The 20,971-nt window shown below is 38.6% G+C and overlaps 1 protein-coding gene across 3 annotated transcripts in view; it reads right to left on the bottom strand.

Moving 5' to 3' along the window:
- UGT8 (UDP glycosyltransferase 8) overlaps positions 1-20,971 on the bottom strand; it is an 88,729-nt gene that overhangs the window by 56,791 nt on the left and 10,967 nt on the right. The window contains exons 1-3 of one of the 3 annotated variants that reach the window (XM_024751347.1): positions 19,958-19,992; positions 4,875-4,903; positions 2,867-3,690 (exon numbers count right to left, since the gene is read on the bottom strand). In XM_024751347.1, coding sequence (XP_024607115.1) covers positions 2,867-3,688 — 822 coding nt within the window. In that variant the 5' untranslated portion in view covers positions 3,689-3,690; positions 4,875-4,903; positions 19,958-19,992. Of the gene's footprint in view, positions 1-2,866; positions 3,693-4,874; positions 4,904-19,957; positions 19,993-20,971 lie in introns of those variants that run through there. The other 2 variants (XM_024751346.1, XM_024751348.1) reach the window with 2 other exon arrangements.

Below are 20,971 nucleotides of genomic sequence, written 5' to 3'. Positions count from 1 at the left end.
ACCGGCATTTGAGAAACTCATTAACTTTCAGAAACCTGAGGTACAGTTTACTGTATCAGACAAATCTACTAGAGAAATCGCAATAGGAACACACGTGTTCCTACACATATAAAGCCTCACTACTGTGAGGACTATATGAAAGGATAAGACACATCATTCTTCAAAATACTCCCTATTGAAGAACTTTGTAAATGGCACACTGAAGTGAAAAAGGCCCTTCACACTTATAACCTAACAGATTTTCCATGATAATAATATACTTATCTGGTCCACATACATAACACATGCACATGCCCGATGTGTATGTATCTGAGTGTGACACCTAACTGTCACAGCTAAAGCAATAATTGTAAATAAAGAGCACATTTTCAAAAGAATCATTACAAAAAGCCCAAAGAGGAAAAAAGAACAGGAAAGCCCACAAAGTAGGTCAAGCCGGTGTCAAACTAGAAATCATGGCAAATCAGAAAACATTTTGGGTAATAACCTTATATGAGGCTCCAAAAACCACACAAAAGATGCTTTTAAAGTAAAACAAGGTAGAGTAGCCCTCCCTTTATCCACAAAGTATATGTTCCAAACCTCCAGTGAGTGCTTGAAATCTTGAATAGTACTGAACCCTATCCATACCTTTTCTTTCCTATACATCCATACTTATGATGTTTAACTTATAAATTAGGCACAGTAGGAGATTAACAATAACTAATATAAAATAGATGATAATATACTGTAATAGAAATTATGTGAATGTGGGTTCTCTCTCTCTCAATATCTTATTGTGCTCTACTCACCCTTCTTGTGATGACACGAGATGATAAAATGCCTACGTGATCAGATGAAGTGAGTTGAATGACGTAGGCACCGTGACACAGAGTTAGGCTACTGCTGGCCTTCTGACGATACATCAGAAGGAGGATCATCTGCTCCAAGCGATGCTGGATCATGGAGCCATTACGATGGCAACGGCTGGATGTCAGGAGCAGACCATGTGGATGGCTGGGTATTCTGGGCAGGACAGAGCTAGGCTATGTGAGATTTCGTCAAGCTACTCAAAATGATGTGCAACTTAAAACTTATGAACTGCTTATTTATGGAATTTTAATATTTTCAGACCGTGGGTGACCGAGGATGAAGCTTCAGATAAGGGGGGACTACCACAGTGAAACTAACAGGCATAAGGACCCATGCTACTTGACTAAGCATACAATAGTATTCTGTACTTATATAGATCAAGCCACTACAACTCAAGAAAAATGTACAGGGATGGAAGAAAAAAAAAGGCAATCAGAAGATTCCTTATCATTGGTTCCTTCTTCAACCTGAAGAAGGGAGATAGCATTCGAGCAAAAACCCAAAGGAGCAAGCAGAAGGGCAGTACCCTGGTTTGGGAAAAGATGAAGATTTGAGGGAGCACGGCTGATCTGCCTGACATTACGAACGACTCAGTTAAAGCAGAGACAGACTTGCTTCCAGGTCTCTTGGAAGCTGCTTCTGAAGTTTGATTTTAGTTACCTTTAGGAGAGGGATAATACATCACACAGTGACTCTGGCAGAGACTATCTGGGATTCGAAGTGGGCTTAAGTAAATTCACAAATGGCTGAGACATGCTGAGACTAACCCCTATCCTTCACAGCTGGTGTCAGAGAGAAGGCCTGAGCTCACTCTCACAGCCTCTACCAGCGGCATCCAGGGCTTACGGGCCAAAGATCTGGCAAGTTCTATTTCTTCATGTTACATGAAATATATCAAAGTATTATTTATTAAATATGCTTCTAATGGAGGTGTTAAGTCTATAGGCTGTATATTCCAATCACCTTATGTCCCCACGAGAAAATTCTGCCTAGTGATTGTGCTTACCTGATACCTATAGGAGAAAAACTAGATTTACTCTTCATCAAGGCCCTGGCAGATTTTTTCTTAAATGTAGTGACCAGAATTAGGGATGAACAATTTAACAGTTGTCGTGAGTGGCTACTTTAAGAATTTTAAGAGTAGAAATGGTTGCAATAGCAAAAATCATAGAACAGGCCCTACACTTCTGGTAAATGCCATTAGATGTTGAGATTAAATCCAGCGTCAACCTGAGGTTAGAAAATCCCCTACAACAACCAATATGCAACATGGCTCCTGCCAGTTTGAGATACCTAATAAAAAAACAAACTAGGATGGAGAACAGAACACAAGGGTATGTGCTGACAGCTCAGCCAGCAAAAAGAATTCAGGTTTGACTCAGAGTAGAAGGGTTTTGTTAAGACATAATTAATTCCATCTTTGAAATGAAATCACAATGGGGCATGATTTCTTTAAACAGTTACATTTGCTTACTAACTTAAAATTAGTTAGCTTCCTAGGCGAATGGAAGTTACTACCTCATTTTCAATGTTGGACATAAACTTTCTAGTGGTCAGGACTGCTGAAAGAAGAACCACTATTCACGTCATCCGACTTATTTGAGTTCTCAGGACCTAACCTAGATGCAGACAACTGTGTGCTTTCTGGGGGAGACAGAAGGATCTCTGTGTTTAATTAAAAGCAAAATCACTCACACTCATTAAAACGAACTATCTAACTACATTCTCTGTTATACTACAGTTATAACTTAATCAAAAATCTACTTTCCAGTCTACTGACCATATGGCAGAGTGGCCTCTCGGGATTACCGAAATGCTCCTCTGACGTAGGAATGCGTTCCAGGGGAGTGAGGCACCCACAGATAAAGGAACCTTGGTAGGCTCTGTGTCTTAACCACTTTTTAGAATAGCATTTGTTACCCGACAATGCCCAGGTCTATCTCTTCAAAACTCAAAGCTGACAAACTGACATTTATATTTAGAAAAGATTCCCAAGGAGCTCAGCAAACCTTACTTCTGGTAGTGGGCTGGCCGGTTTGGTGAGGATCCCTCCTACATAAACAACATTAGGCAGAGTGGGTCTCGGAAACTCCAGTGCTACATCTGTACACAGCATCCACAGGCTGGACCCATGGACCAAGTCATACATGGACTTCTCCGGCAGCAGGTTGTACTTCTGCATTATCCTCTCATATTTGGGAAGAACCAGAAAGCTGACCCCTAATCTGGAAATGAGGTAAACGCCGGTGTTTTTCATCCTTTGCAGCAGGTTCATGTGGTCTGTGAGGAGTGAGTTAAACTCCGGGACGTAAGCTAATGGGGCAGGAGCACCCACTTCGGCAGGATACCAAAGGCCAGTTGAAAATACAGCATATTTAACCCCTAAAAGATGAGCTATCACAAATCCACACATGTCATTAGGGTCCACCAGCAGCAGGTCAAACTTTTCCTTTTTTAGACCCTGAATCAGGGCACGGTTGCCAACCATCATATCACAGTTCTTGGTATAGTGATCCAGTATGTCAAACAGTTCGATTGCTGTCAATCTCCCAGAGAAAATATTCCGCATTTTGGACTGCAGGAAAGCATCCGAGGTGGTACTGTTAAAGATCCCTGGGTAGCGCTGGAGGCTGTAATGATTAGATGGCGTGATGTCTCTGCCTTCAGAGAGGAGGAACACTGTGTGGTGCCCACTCTCGTGCAAGGCAGAGGCTAGTGTCTTGAAAATGTACATATGGCTTTCGAACATAATTGGCGGCACGATGATGATTTTGGCGGCCTTCGCTATCCCAACAGCACTCCACAGGAGCATGAAATACGGAGTGTAAGACTTCATAGCTGAAATGACAACCAGAAAACTACTGAAAACAGAATGCAACCCTTAACATTCAAAACAACCACAAAGACACTTTTTCAAAGTATTTGATGATCCAGTACTTTGCCTAAGGATCACTTTTAAAAATTATCCCAATGTTTGTTCTAGTTGCCTCTTTATTTTTGAAAGGTATTTTTCAAAGTATAGAATTGACAGCAAAACTGGCATAGACTGAAATATATTTAAAATGTATCCGTTTTGGAACACACAATTGCATCAATAATGGAGAACTAATTTTTTTTTTAATTTGAAACGAAACCTATAAGATTGAATGACAAAAGATCTCTCTTCTTTGAATAATAGCTATGAGGTATCTATGAAACATCTGTTTATCTTTTAATTGAACATCAATGTTAATCCCAGGAATTAGAGCCAAGACTTCTTATTTCCAGGTATATCAGCATGTATGTCTCTCTTTAAAGCATTTTATGACAGCAGTAACCTTCCCAGTTATGACTAAAGCATACCAAAGAAAGATTATGTTTTAGAAAATAATTATTTCAAGTAGTAATTCTATAGAAAATACACTTTTCCACAGGAAAAAAATGACCTTGAATGTGACTTTCTCCTTTATCTAAATACCCTTAAGTATCCTGGCAGACTCTGTTTATGTAATTTATATCAATTTGCTGATTCATTTCAGGGCATTATCTAGAAGAGAAACTTTTAATAGAAATGTTCAAGAAAGTTAACTGCATCTCAGTAAATGTTTGTGAAAGAAGTGACTATGTCCTTGACTACACTTCCTGTGTTGTACCTGTAACTCAGGTGCAAAGGGCAAGTCAGATGATGGCTGTATCCTTGATGGCTAATGCTTCTTCTATGCTTTTGTGTTAATAGAGTATATACAATAGTTAGATTCATCCTCTATCATTTTTTAGAAATAATACCTATGGGGGCCATAGAGTATGCAAACTCCCCCTACCTATCCAAAATAATTTTTTCTTAGACTCTAAATTAGCCTCCAAATAGGGAAAGACATGAACAATAGTCACCCATGAGAACTGGACACTTTTACTTCAAGAAACAACTCAAAATAGATTTATATGCAATCACCAAATCAATATCTATTTTTACTCATTATCATATATTAATCATCCTACTTGTACAAATTCCCACCACGTAAATGCAGTTTAAACAACTATACCTTCTCAACATTCAAACACTGCAAGCAACCTAAAAAAAAAAAAAAAAGAAGAAGAAATCAATAGCAGGCAATGATAGATTCTTCCAATACCAAGATTAAACTATAAATATTTCCAGGTGCTTTTCCCCTCTCTCATTACAAGGAAATTTTCAAACCATTTCTAAATGATACTACATCATTAAGAGTAAACAGAAGTAATATGCTTTATAAACATATAAAAGTCTATGCTAAATGTTGCTTGAATTAACGTGAGGGCTTTAAAAAATAAATTTGGAGAAAACATTGTTTATGTAGCAATAAAGTAAGTTTATTCTATAATTACAAGGTCACTGAAGGAAGAAAATTAAGCAACCAATCTTGGAGAAAACTTTCCAGGTCTTTATTCTCCTGTGTTGTCTCTCCAATGTGTCTCTCTGGTGTAGCCTCCTTCCCATGCCAAGGAGGAAAAATTAGGAATTTTAAGTAGACATGTTATTAATTTTAGGAGCGAGATTTATGTAGAAACAGCTATTACAGCAGAACTGTCCACTGCTGTGATTAATAGTGCCTGTTACTACATGCATGTCCAAGAAGACACGCAGGATGATGGACCAATGGTAGGCAACTGCTCTGCTGACTGTGTTTTTCATTTAGCTGAGCAGACTCAGTTCCTTCAGCTGCAGTTAAAACTATTACTTTATCATAAATCACTAAGAAACAAAACAAAAAAATAATAGTAGGGAAACAAATCCTTTTACCATGTTTCTTATTTTTTTCCCTTTTTAATTTTATTTTAGTACCTACGGCAAAGTAAAAAGAAATTGCACAAAATGATGATTTAATGCACAATTGCTTACATTCTAGAACAGCACTATCTAATAGAACGATCTGTGATGATAAAAATGTTCTATCTCTTTACTGTCCAATATGGTAGCCTCTAGGGAGCAGCTAAAATATGATTAGTGTGACTGAGGAACTGACTTTAAATTACTACTAGTGGCTACTGTACCAAAATAAGGTTAGAAAAAGTACATAGATTCTGTACATAAAAATTCTAAAAGTAACTATTTAGAAATACCAATATTCATGTGATAAAATATCTTCTAAAAATAATGTCTACTAGGCCTGCATGTCTTCATGAAAAAAGACATCACCAACAAAGAAGCATCATTTGCACAAGCGTGTTATTCGCTGTTCAAATACAAAGTTCATTATGAAGGATTACAACAGCACTTTAACCTCAGAACTATCTCTTTCATGGATAACAGAATGACTAACACAACTACCAACAAACGGTGAGATACCTGCTAGTCCAGAAGTATCAGAATGTGTCTATTGATAAGCTGGACTTCATAAATATTAAAATTTCTCCTGAGAAAGGTAAGGTCAAGAGAATGAGAAGATAAGCAATAGACTGGGAGAAATATTTGCAAAAGACATATTTGATAAAAGGACTGTTATCCAAGATACGTAAGGAAGGAACTCTTAAAACTCAACAATAAGAAAACAAGCAACCTGACTTAAAAAGGGGCCAAAGACCTCAATAGACACCTCACCAAAGAAAATACATATGGCAAATAAACATAAGAGAAGATGTTCCATATCATATGTCATTAGGAAAATGCAAATTAAAACATAATGGGAAACCACTACACATCTATTAAAATGGCCAAAATCCACTGACAACACCAAATACGGGAGAGGATGTGGAACAACAGGAACTTTCATACATTGCTGGTGGGGATGCAAAACAGTCTTTGGAAGACAAATTGGCGGTTTCTTACAAAACTAAACATACTCTTACCAGACGATCCAGCAATTGTGCTCCTTGGTATTTACACAAAGGAGATGAAAACAGATGTCTGCACAAAAACCTACACAGGAACGTTTATAACAGCTTTATTTACAATTGCCAAAACTTGGGAGTAACCAAGTACACCACCTTAGGTTAAGTGAATAAATAAACTGTGGTTCACCTATATAATGGAATATTATTCAACACTAAAAAGAAATAAGCTACCAAGCCATGGAAAGGCAGGGAGGAAATTAAAATGTATATTTATTAAATGAAAGAAGCCAATCTGAAAAGCCTACATACTGTATAATTCCAATTACATAAGCTTCTGGCAAAGGCAAATCTCTGTGGAGATTTAGGCAATCTCTAAAGAGATTGGTGGTTGCCAAGGGCTGCAAGGAAGGGAGGGATGCACACGTGGAGGCACAGAGGATTTTTAGGGTAGTGAAACTGTTCTGTAAGATGTTACAATGGTGGATACATGTCGTTATACATTTACCCAAACCCACAGACTATACAACACCAAGAATGAACCCTGTAAAGTATGGACTTCGGGAGATAACGATGTCCAACATTCACTGATCAAAACAAATGTACCTGTGGTGCAAGATGTTGATAGCGGAGGGAGGTGTGCCTGCGCAGGGGGAGGGAGGATATGGAAACTCTATGTATTTTCTGCTCAATTTTGCTGTGAACTTAGAACTGCTCTAAAAAGTAAAGTTTACTAGTTTAAGAAAAAATTTTAAAGCAACCTGAAATAAAATAATGAAAAGAAAATAAACTAGATAAAAAAAAGGATGTGGATGTATTAAATGCACTATAAACAAAATTAAATGAAACATGATATCCTAGAAAAACAGCCTACAATATACATAATAGACATTTAACTTCTATAAGCATTTTCATGAAGCCATTATTTAGGGCAGGAGAAGACTGTTACTAATTGCAAACATTTCGAGATATGTTAGATTCCCAACAACTGGAGACTGGTTAAATAAATTGTCGTTCATGCATACAATGCAGCCCCGAAACAACCCTGTAAAAGAACATTTAATGGCATGGAAAGATATTCAAGATTAGGTTACTAAACATGTTTATAGCATGTAGCACTCTGTAAAAGATATATACGTATATATACACAGGAATGCTAAACACCAAAGGGCAGTGGTTTTTTTCTGGATAGTATGAATTATAAGGGATTTTAATTTAACTTTTTCTACGTTGGACACATGTTACTCTTTTCTTAATAAAAATAATGATAAGTATTTTTTTAAATAATATGTGATGAAAAAAGATCTCATTCACAGTAACAATAAAGTATATAAAATACCTTTAAAATTAATCTAAAAGGATATATTTTGGCTATACTAAGTATGGCAAGCCTTTCCCTGAAGATATACATGGAAATAATACTAAGTGTATAGAAATACTATAATGGAATACGATATTCTAAAAAAGCTAATCCTTCCCATATTATAAATGGACTGAATAAATTCGTCTCAAAATTCCACTGGATGGCTTTGTTTTGTTTGGAATTTGACCAAACTATAGCCATGTTTCTTGGTCAGAACAGGCAAGAAGAGAGAATACACTTTTGAAAAAGAAACAGTAATGACTTGGGACAGAAAGGTAAATATTAAAATACATTTTGTAATTAAAACACTCTATGTATATGTGTGGTGCATATATACAATGGAATACTAGTCAGGCATAAAAAAGAATGAAATAATGCCATTTGCAGAAACACGGATGCAACTAGAGATCATCACACTAAGTGAAGTAAATCAAAAAGATAAAGACAAATACCATATGATATCACTTATATGTGGAATCTAAAATACGACACAAATGAACCTATTTACAAAACAGAAACAAATTCACAGACATAGAGAACAGACTTGCAGCTACCAAGGAGGAGGGGGCGTGGGGGAGGGATGGAGTGGGAGGGTGGAGTTAGCAGATGCAAGCTATTATATATGGAATGCATAAACAAGAAGGTCCTACTGTATAGCACAGGGAAGTATATTCAATATTCTGAGATAAATCATGATGGAAAAGAATATGAAAAAGGATGTGCATATATATATATAGAAAGAGAGAGAGAGAGAACTAAATCACTTTGCTGTACAGCAGAAATTAACACATTGTAAATCAACTATACTTCAATTAAAAAAACAAAATAAAAACACTACGGAAGTAGCCCAAGAATCCGGAGTCAAATCAATGGATCACAGTAGGCAGCCTGTAAGAATTTCTTGAATAGGAACATAATATGAGATGAAGGAAGTACAAGTAAATGAAGAAAGAACTCACTCAATATGAAGTGTGAAAAACTGGCTTTATATTTGCAAAACAAAATCACTACATTTTTTACCTTAGAGTTTCCCCAAAGTAAATCAGACAGAATAATGTCAAAATTTTTTTTTCTAATAAAGCCGTTAAGAGTGTTGAGCTTTAAATGATCTCTGGAAAGTGAAAGATAATTCTGAGCATAAAACAAAGGAAAAAACCCACTATTATTCGATTCTATTACATAATCATTCAGTATTTTTAGAATGTTTAAAACATCTGGTGCAAAGGTTTCCAGTCCAGGAGGGCTGACCGAACCTAAGTGTTTCTACTCCTTTCCTCCCAAAGCTCCTTTGGAATTATAGTAAAGAATATAAAAGGGAATAAATACCTGATACCTCTGAGAATTGACATGAGCAGGTGAGGTATGGGCAAAACTACAGTCATCAGTGGAATGGAGTTGTGACACCGTTTGTGTCAAAAATTTGACAAATAGCTTATTGAGAGAAAAGAATGCAGGAAGTCATGGCCCAGAACACACAGAGGGAAAGCCTGCAGCAAGGATGAAAACTGCTTCCAGAATGGCTGAGAGCTTGAGAGGACCCTGGAAGAGCAAGCACAGGGGGGACGAGCAAGAAATGAAGGGGAGGCACTCTCTAAAGAGGAACTGAACGAGTTTCCCATCCATCACATCTCCCCTTCACTCCCGAAGAGGCAAAGCAGGGGCTGCTGCATTTACCCCCAAAAGTAAAAATGAAGACCAGTTCTCTAGAAAAAGTGGATAACCTGCCTAAAGAGCAGTGAGAGCTGATAACTTGGGCTAAAACCCTCCTAATGTTGGTGTATGGGAGGTGGCAGGTGGCTCCTCACCCGTGCACCCTACAGGTGGCACTGGGCACGTCACCCCTCCACACGCAGTCCAAACTCAACCTCTCAGTTAGTCCAAGGAGCTTAAAACTTGCTGAATGATTGAACAAATGAACAAACGAGATTTCTTCTTTCATGAAATCAGCAAGGATGTGATTTTTAATGATAAGGCTCAGTCCTTGCCAAGGCTATAGCACAGTCTTACGCAGTTGGTGAAAATGTAAATCGGCACAAGTGTTCTGAAAAACAACTGGCACATTATTTTACATTTATGAAGCTATCCTGAATCAGAATTACCAACATGTATGTACGAAGACATTCCCTGCACTCACTTCCGACAGCAAACAGGCAGAAACTACTAAGAATCCAGCAGTAAAGGATTGATCAAAGTATGGTATATCTTACAATGGAAAACCATAGAACCATCAAAAACCATGATTTGTAAAACAGTTTTAATTTGAGAAAATGCCTATAACATAATAAGAAAGCAAGAAAACAAAATTTTACATATACTTGATATATGCATACATAAAATGATTATAATGACAAAGTAAATATCAAACTGTTATCAATAGTAAATTTGGATTGTCAGATTGAGTGATACTGTTTTAGTTTCCTATTTATATATTTCCAGATCTCTGAAGTTTTCTACCAAAAATATATAATATTTATGACACATTCCTTCAACTTACACGCCCCTTGAGCGTGCCTTACACTCACTCTCCCTTTGGAGTCGAGTGTCGGAAAACATCAGTCTCTGTTTGCTGGGCCCTACTTACGCTCCAAATGATTACAGCCTGCCATTGGCTGCCCCACAACTCGGCCTGCACACTCATTGCCGAGGGCACTAAATATCTCCTAACTTTCACACAAATGCCCTTTTTTCCCGGCACTTATCTGATTGGACTACTCTCCCACCCTAAATACTACTGATCCCCTACCTGCTCCAAATTCTCTCTTGGCTTCTGAGATGCTACTGCTCCTTGACGGTACCTCACTGCCAGAATACTGAAGAAAATCCACAATGCAAAGACCCTAAAACAAATTTCATTTTGCACATCAGTCCACCCTTTCTTCTTTACATAAAAATTATTCCTAGGCCTGCATTCAAGACAAGAAACAATGCCAAGTTTAGTAAGTGTGCCCACCCCTCACCATATGGAAGCCATTCAACATTGAAGAGTGAATTAATTGGGGCAAAACAACACGGATATCGGGGTGTACCTAAATGTTGCATGTGCAAAACACTCATTTGCAAAAGTGATCCCTCCAAGGCCCCCCAAAATTGTTGTAAACCCTTAAGAGCACCAGAAACAAATCAGATTAGCTATATATTGTCCCTGCTCCTAAGCAACAATGGTTCACATACGCTAACATCTAACACAGGAACACCCCAACGTACCACTGAGATTTTTAAAGATGAGAAATAGACTTCATGAATCCATATTGCTCCCATTTTCGCAAACACCAGAGCCTAACACCATACTAGACCTCTGGCAACCTTACTATTTCCATCTACTTATTTTTTTTTAAAAAGTGGGGGCATCACCTTTGGCCACCATTTGAAAGAATCATTTCTCTGTTTTTTTTCTATTTGAAGTTGGATGGCTAATAACTCTGAATTGAGCATACATGAGGATGAACTATATAGGAAGAAAAAATGACAAGCACATAAACCAAAGGAAAGAACTTAGGTTTTGACAGCCTACCATCCCAGCAGCTCAGCGATTCACAGTCTATCATTTTAAACAAGAAGTAATCAAAGTGTTTTCACATTAAAGGAAAAACAAGAGCTAATGGGAAATTTAAGATCATGTCTGTATGTGGTGAATTGGGCTATTTAGAAAAATGAAGTGAGTGACTTAGCCCTCAAAGCGGATTATGTAGTCTAGCAAGCTGAACAACGGAATTTCTTTGTGCTTTTAAGTTTCCTTGGCATTTAGTATTATGTGGACTGCAATAAGAGAAAATATATCAGTCACAACTGCCACCACAGGTTGACCTTGGTACTATATGAAATATTGTTGAGTAATTTCATCTCTCTTCAAAGCACCTTCTACAAGTAAAGCCTTGGAAAATGCCATCTAGTAAAATAAAAATAAATCCAGCAAAGTAAAAACTAATTGGGCACCATTACTAGTATTTTTAAATAAATGTAAATTTTATTTTAAAAATCTATTTTTCTCAGCACAATTTAAGCTCCGAAAGGGTAGAAACTGTAGTAAAAGTTGATGACTGTTTTATTCCCATTGCCTAACCACACAGTGCTCAATAAAGATTTATTGAATAAATGACTGCGATTGTGATTCTGAACCAGGATACGTAGCTGGACCACAGGCACCTCCACTAATGGCCTCGTTTTTGTCCTTTAATTTTAAACGAATGAATTTATAATTATATCTATTGCTTTACTTCTGAATAAAATTCTAAATCAAAAGCTTTGGTTGGCTTGAGGCATTGGAGTTAGTTACACATCTCAATCAAGGAGAAAATTTCTGGGGTAATGGATACTGCAGCTGGAGAAAGTTATCAAGTTAAAGCACAGATTCATTACAGCTTTTCCTTAAGTCTAGGGGTCTTTTTTCATCTTATTTGTCAACTTCCTACACATTCACAGCAATGTTGTGAATGGCCAAGAAAATTACCACTTATTAAATAACAATAGAATATGAAAGGAAGCTGGAATTCGTTGGATGCCATGTATGGGCATGTAAGAGACAGCTGTGGCATATATTTTCCTTCTCTTTTCTAGTAATGGAATCCTCTACTTTAGCTTGGCTCATAGCCAAAAAGACTAAGGACATTTCCCAACCTCTCTAGGGGCTAGTTTTAGCCACAATGAGTAAGTTCTAGTAAATGGGCATGGGATGGAAGCATAGTGATATGTGCAATTCTAATTTATACACTTAGAGATTTCCCTTTTCACCTTCCTGCTGGCTGGAATGAGGACGTGGTAATGATTAACATCCTGGACCACAAGACAGAAGTACAAACCAGGAAAGGTGTAACAACAAAGACACCTGACACTGTGGAACCAGAGTATCAGCTTTGCCTGCTTCTGCCCATTGTAACCATCATCTGCGAGACAACTCAACTACCTTCTTAGAGTCATTGTTATTTTGACAGTTTCCAGCACTAGGGTGATCAACCATCCTAGAACTGACAGCATTTCCAGGATGCAGAGTTTCAGCACTAAAACTGGGAACGTACTGGGCAAACCAGAAGGAGCTGGTCACCCCATAGCTTGAAATCTATATCCTAACATAAAACTACCAATAAACAGCAGCTTGTAAAAAGAGCTGTACTATGTACCTTCCCTGTGTCACAGGCTTTATGAGTATTATCTCATTTTATACTGAGATAAAGACAAAAATAGTTGTTCCCATTTATAGATGAGGAGAATATGATTGAGAGTAAGACTGAAATAAGAAATTATCTAGTATATTGCAGAGCTTCATATCCATTTTTAATCCACTTTCATCCCACCATGCAAAGAGAGGAAGAAAACAAAGCTGAAAAAACATATTGTAACTGTGGTCAAACTGGGGGAAAACTCAGCTTTATTGCTACAGAGTTGTTAAACGGCCCAGGTTTAAACATTCATCTTTCATAAGTAAACAATATCTTGTGTTCTGAAGTTAATTATGACCAACTATTTGCAATTAAACTATGAAAGCAAGGAGTCCCCTAAAATCACACTGTGAAGTGGGAACACGTTGACTTGGGGTGGGTGATGGGGAGAGATAATTCAGGAAATTAAGGCCACCTGCTGTCAGCTAATGATTCCCACCAAAAAAAAAAGCTGTGATCTGGCAGTAGTCTGGCACCTTTAATTAATCAAGAGGGCAATCTGGGTAAAAACCCTACATTCGGTTGGCTATTGGCAGTTAATAAAAAGAGAGAACAGATTTTCAAAATTTGCCAGTTTATCAAATTAATGGTTTTGATTCATTCAGAAAAATTAAAGACGTTTATTTGTTTGGAAGTGCACAGCTTAAGAGAAATGCAAACTACTGAAGGAAATAAACCATTAGCAATAAAGTTCAAAAAATTCATTTCTGCACTTGGTCCTCTGATGAGTGCCAAGGGGTACAGGAAAAGCCTCCTTTTGAAGGAGAAGTTGTAGGGAATGTTTTTGTTGTCATTTACTGTTGCTGTTGCTGTTGTAACACTCCAGGTTAGCTGTACTTACCACTTGTCTACACTGCCAGCATCTGCAATTACCTCTTCCCAGACATCTATAGTACAGGCAGTGAAGCTGTAATGAGAAACTCGATGCTATTCACTTAACAGTGATAGCTGGCCCAGGCCCACTTGGGATCCTTCTCTGAAATCATCAGGTAGGAAGGTAAGATAAAAAACAAGAAAATAAGAGAGAAAAGAAAAATAGGATCATATGGATACCAATAGACATTGCACTCAGTACTCAGTAAATTATATGTATCCAATTAATGCTCAATCATGGCGATTAAATTTAACTATATTAAACACAAATTTAATCACCTAATGAAACGATTCTGACATGTTCACATCCAAAAGAAATACCCATGGTGCTAACTAAAAATGCAGATTCCAGGGTCTTTTCAACACACAGGCTATTATGAAGTCTGGGGAGAAATCCCCAAACCTGCAATTGTAAGAAGCAGCTGGAGACCTTGATGCAATTCAACCACCAGATTGAGAGACAGGGATCTCATACTTAATCCTTATGTGCAATAAGAGAAATACAAGTGATGCAGTGGACGTGTGGATCTGAAATTTAAAGACCTGATAAAGCTCAACTGTCCTGGGGCTTCAGAAAATGACAATGCCCAACCACAGATCCTGAGGAACCCAGAATAAACAAATAAACACTCCCCAAGTATTTTTAAATGTCCTGTGACAAAGTGCCTGCAATCTCTCAGGAGCGTGTGAATACAGTTTTAGTAATTTATAAAGACATGCGGTACCTTTCAATTTTCATTCAGTTTAATATCACATATTCTACTTTCCCATTATCACTAAATTATACAAATTATAAGATAATTTGAAATATTAGTGTATTAGTAAAGTATTAGCAATGTCCCTTTGGATAGATAATTTAAATAAATGTCAACGTGTATTTAAAATTTTGGTGTTTTGAATATTTGTCATATTTAGGTAACCTAAGACTGTCTTTTCAGGCAGCTCACATCTCAAGTTGTTTACATTATGATAATAAAATCATTTTAAGTGACCCTATCATGAAGTCCCTATAATTAAAGGAAAAAAATAAATATATATATGGCATGCATCTATGGATGCCCAAATCCACAGCCTCTGTAATTTAGGCCAAGTTATTTAATTTCTCTGCACCTAATTCGCTTCACCTGCCAGGTGAAGATATTAAATTAGACGGTCTGGAACATCGCTTACAATTCTAAAGCTTACTGAAAAATGGGATTAAGAATAAGTTTAATGAGACTGATATGATTTGGTTCACAAAAGTAGTTAAGACAAGATCAATGGATGCTGAGGAAAAAAATGAAGAAAAATGAAATTCACCCTGATTTTAAACTTTATGTTCTAGAGAATCTTTACTGTGAAGACACATTTCATAGGGATACTTTTAAAATGCAATTCTGATTCAGTATGTCTGGTACGGGGCCCCAAATGATTTCTTTCTGACGAGCTCTCTGGTGACACAAGACACTGTAGGTGTGCACACCGCACTGTGAGTAAGCAAAGATTTAGAGTCAAGCCGAGAGGTAGAACGAAGAGTAATAAAACATGATCAATAATGAGGTCAACCAGCCAACAATACCAATAACCTACTGGAAAACAAATTGTTTTTCAATCACATATAAACAAGAGACAATTTGCTTAAAATAATGAAAGGACCTAATGGACTTAATATGCAATTTAAGGAACTGATATCCGGTAGGTGAGCCAATCTTCCAACAAACAGCTCCACTCCAGTGGCTCTCAGCTCTGACTGCTCATTATAATCATCTGGGGAGCCCGTGAAAACTAGAGACGCCTGAAAACCTGCCGCTCCCAACCTAGATCAATTAAAAATCAGAATTTCTGGAGGTGAGGCCCACCTAGGTCTTAGAGTTTTTTGTTTTCTTTTTGATGCTCCCCAAGGGATTATGATATTGAGAACCAGTGAGCTACACTTCCACAAAGTCATAGCAAAATACACAAAAGTAAACTAATCCAACCCACTTTTTTTGTTGTCTTTTAATAAATTGAGGAGCTTGTGTGTGTGTGTGTGTTGGCAAAACTAAGAATACTTGAATACCGCTAAACAACCAATTAGTAAATAAAATACAGTATCATGAATTTAGGTTATAAAAACTAACCAGGAAAAGTGTTAACCAGGAAAACATTTTGAAATTTACACTAGATTTTTCTTTTGTCCCTAAAATGATTAGAAATTTTTTCGTCACATGAGAAAATTGGAACTGGTTATATTTAGTATCATAAATCAATGGTTCTCAAACTTTAGTATGCATCAGAATCACCTGAAGAGTTTGTTATAACAGACTTTTAGGCCTGTCCTCAGTTTCTGATTCTGTAGATCTGGGAGGGGTCCAAGAATCTGCATATCTAACAAATTCCCAAGTGATGTTGATGCTGCTGGTCCAGGGACCATTCTGAGAATCACTGATAGAGAAAAAAGTTTGCAATTTTAAAAACCGCAATTTTTATAGATATCCATATCCATATCCACAGATACAGTGTGGATTTCTTTTTCTGCACCTCCTTAAGACCAGCTTGGTACCAGTTATCTCCATGCTTCTGCATCATGTGATCAACATTCAGCAAACAATAAGGAAATTCTTTGTTTTGATTCTGATCTCATCCTTAAACAAATGAGAAAATTTTCATAAATCGTACAACTGAGTTTGTATGAGGCTTTAGGTTCTCATAGGTATATGCTTTCTTAAAAAAAACTGATGGTTGATTAATGTTTTAAAACGTTTCATTAGGACTTTTTATAACTCTTTCATTGGGATTTAATTAGCAGAATACCACAATGAATGTGGAGGAAATGCAGATCAAATTATCTTCTCCCACAATGGGACAAAAATCACATGTGTGGGAAACAGCTTTTCAATACACCATTTCTTAGAGAATCTTAAGGCTTCAAAAATGTACTAGGATCACAAAAGATCATGGGATTGTTTCTCTTATTATTAATAATATCCTTTCTTTAATATCACTAGTTTAAGCGAATTTTTAACATTATCTACATTAACATTATAAGAGTCACAAAATAAATCCCCATGTGATAACTTAAACATGTTTTGGGACCCAAAATGTCTGGCCAAATATAACCAAAAAACAAACTTAAAATAATTCTGGAGATTTCCCTATTCAGTTCCTTGCAAGTCCTGTAGAGTGAACAAATAGCAAACTTCCCCACTGCTGTCTCATAAAACGCTAGTCAAATCACAAAGAGAAGGTTGTTATGGAGGATCAGATAAAACAGCAACCTTATATTGTTCTCCAGAAGAGGAAGATTTTGGTAGGCAGAGAATGCATTTCTCTGATACTCCCTTACAAACAAGTAAAAATGTAGTTTTGTGGCTTCTAAGCATCTAGGATTAGACTTGATAGTCAACACAATGAGGCAAGTCTAAAGAAGTCTTTTGTATATCATTGCCATTGTTAACAGTCTTGCAAACATAATATTAATATGCTTAAATATTGGTACTTAATATATTTGTTATGAAATGATGCCAACTATATGTTAAAATATGTATTTTCATATTTTATGAAATAAATCAGTCCCAATTTAAAAACCAAAGATAACTGAGTCCAAGCCCTCTCATTTGTAGAGAAAGGGACAAGGTCTCCAGCAGGTGGTTGCCAAGCATCATTTGGCTAGTTCATAGTTACTCATTGGCAGAGTCGGAACTAGCACTCAGGTTTCCTGGGTCCTAATCCAGTATCTCTTATCTATACCACATAAAGACTCTCCAAAGTTGCCACTGCCACATGCCAGATAACAGGCTTTTTCTTGAATTCTGGGATCCACAAAGCAAATCAGCAGTCTTTGAAAAGCCTTACTAATGACCTTCTTACACTTTTATACATAAAAACCTTTCAATTTTATACTAGATTTGAAAAGTCACCATGTATTTTGGCTCTATGGCAGCAGACTTCTATCATATAATAGGCTGCCTGTGAACGAATGTTAGAGCACAGGCTCAGTAGTTGTGGCTCACGGGCTCTAGAGAGCAGGCTCAGTAGTTGTGGTGCACGGGCTTAGATACTCCGTGGCATGTGGGATCTTCCCGGATCAGGGATCCAACCCACGTCCCCTGCATTGGCAGGCAGATTCTTAAACGCTGTGCCACCAGGGAAGTCCCTGGATTAATTCTTATATGTTACAGATGCTCACTAGACAAACCTCCAGGAATTCAACATGTCTGGTTCAAAGTGTCTCCCCTTCCATGCCTTGTGAGCAGAGTAGGAATAAGAGTAGTACTGCATTTATGTAGTATCAAAATGATAAGCTAAACTACTTTTACTGGTAAAAATGATGAGAAAGCATAAAGCAGTTGGGTTCGTATAGAGGTTGGACAACTACTATACAAGATGATTTGAATAAAATGACCAGATCCTACTCTACTGATGGGCAGACTCTACCACCCTCCCCCAGCCCCCCAAACACACCTCTACCCACATCCCTACTGACAATTTGCAAGCCATTCACTGGGATTTCTCTTCTGAACTCCCCACCAAAGGCAAGGACATTATCTCCAGAAAGGCAGACAAATGAAACAGTGAGAGAGCAAAAAGAGGGAGCAGGACAGCCAGAGGACCTTGTTTCTGCATATTTAGCATTGTTTAGAAATGTGAACAGAAAGTACACTCTAAAGCATATACTAGTCAAAATAACAGTCACCTCTCAATGCTCTCAAGAATTATTTAAAACTGGCAAATAAGAGTCAGGCATCGCTTCTTATTAATAATAGTCTTTCCTAACCCATTAATTTCCTTTTTTTGAAGAGATTTCTTGGAATCTATTCTTATTCCTATTCCTACTCCCACTACCCTGCCCAGAAGAGATGGAAGAGGAGACATTCTGAACCAGAGAACTTTGGTAAGAGGGAAAAGAACTCGGCCTGTGCTTCTGGCTAATCGATATAAAACGTCTTAACTGGGGGGTGGGGGGAGAAGGGAGCATTTAAAAGCTTCAGAAGTCACAGCTTCCTAATATGTGTAATCATTCTCTTTTCCAACTACTATTCCTTGACATCAGCCATATTTATATTCAAATATAAACACAAATTAAAAACTAAATAGGGCTTCCCTGGTGGCGCAGTGGTTGAGAGTCCGCCTGCCGATGCAGGGGACACGGGTTCGTGCCCCGGTCCGGGAGGATCCCACATGCCGCGGAGCGGCTGGGCCTGTGAGCCATGGCTGCTGAGCCTGCGCGTCCGGAGCCTGTGCTCCGCAACAGGAGAGGGCACAACCGGGAGCGGCCCAAGTACCACAAAAAAAAAAAAAAAAAAACCCAAAACTAAATAACACTTAATTATCTCTGTCATTATTTCCTCTTATTAGCCTTTCTTAGAATTAGCTGTGAATACACTTCCATCCATTAGAAGCCCCAGGCAAATTTTAAAACAAAAATCTACTAAACAATTAAGAATTTTAAAATGCCGAGTTCAAAGAACTATATATAATCTTTCTACAGACCAACTTTTTTCTTCTGTTGTAACTAAATGATACAGCAGTTTATACAGAACATTTCATTTAAAAACAAAGGAAAGGTGAGAGGGGTAAGATGGCGGAAGAGTCAGATGCGGAGATCACCTTCCTCCCCACAGATACACCAGAAATACATCTACACGTGGAACCACTCCTACAGAACACCTACTGAACGCTGGCAGAAGACTTCAGACCTCCCAAAAGGCAAGAAACTCCCCACGTACCTGGGTAGGGCAAAAGAAAAAAGAATAAACAGAGACAAAAGGATAGGGACGAGGCCTGCACCAGTGGGAGGGAGCCGTGAAGGAGGAAACGTTTCCACACACTAGGAGCCCCTTCGCGGGTGGAGACTGCGGGTGGCGGAGGGGGGAAGCTTCGGAGCCACAGAGGAGAGCGCAGCCACAGGGGTGCGGAGAGCAAAGCGGAGAGATTCCCGCACAGAGGATCGGTGCCGACCAGCACTCACCAGTCCGAGAGGCTTGTCTGCTCACCGACCGGGGCGGGCGGGGCTGGGAGCTGAGGCTCGGGCTTCCGGTGGAGTGCAGGGAGAGGACTGGCGGGGTGAACACAGCCTGAAGGGGTTAGTGCACCACGGCTCGCTGGGAGGGAGTCCGGGAAAAAGTCTGGACCTGCCGAAGAGACAAGAGACTTTTTCTTCCCTCTTTGTTTCCGGGTGCGTGAGGACAGGGGATTCAGAGCACTGCTTAAAGGAGCTCCACAGACGGGTGCGAGCCGCGGCTAATAGCACGGACCCCAGAGACGGGAATGAGACGCTAAGGCTGTTGCTGCCACCACCAGGAAGCCTGTATGCGAGCACAGGTCACTATCCACACCTCCCTTCCGGAGAGCCTGTGCAGCCCGCCACTGCCAGGGTTCTGGGATCCAGGGACAACTTCCCCGGGAGAACGCACGGTGCGTCTCAGGCTGGTGCAACGTCACGCCGGCCTCTGCCGCCGAAGTGTCGCCCCACATCTGTGCCCCTCCCTCCCCCCAGCCTGAGTGAGCCAGAGCCCCCGCATCAGCGGCTCCTTTAACCCCGTCCTGTCTGAGCAAAGAACAAACGCCCCCCAGCGGTCTACACACAGAGGCGGGGCCAAATCCAAAGCCGAAACCCGGGAGCTGGGCAAACGAAGAAGAGAAAGGGAAATCTCTCCCAGCAGCCTCAGGAGCAGCAGATTAAATCTCCACAATCAACTTGTACCCTGCATCTGTGGCATACCTGAAAAGACAACGAATCATCCCAAATTGAGGAGGTGGACTTTGAAAGTAAGATTTATTATTTTTTCCTCTTCCTCTTTTTGTGAGTATGTATGTGTATGCTTCTGTGTGGAATTTTGTCTGTATAGCTTTGCTTTCACCATTTGTCCTAGGGTTCTATCCGTCCGATGTTTGTTTTTTTTTTAACTTAAAAAAATTTTTTTTCTTAATAAATTTTTTTATTTTAATAACTTTATTTTATTTTACCTTTATTTTATTTTAT

Source organism: Neophocaena asiaeorientalis, unplaced genomic scaffold, assembly GCF_003031525.2.
Source record: "Neophocaena asiaeorientalis asiaeorientalis breed wild unplaced genomic scaffold, Neophocaena_asiaeorientalis_V1.1 scaffold244, whole genome shotgun sequence".
In the NCBI taxonomy this organism is placed as follows: domain Eukaryota; kingdom Metazoa; phylum Chordata; class Mammalia; order Artiodactyla; family Phocoenidae; genus Neophocaena; species Neophocaena asiaeorientalis.
Note: the sequence above shows the minus strand (reverse complement) of the source record. Positions and strands in the feature narration are given on the sequence as shown.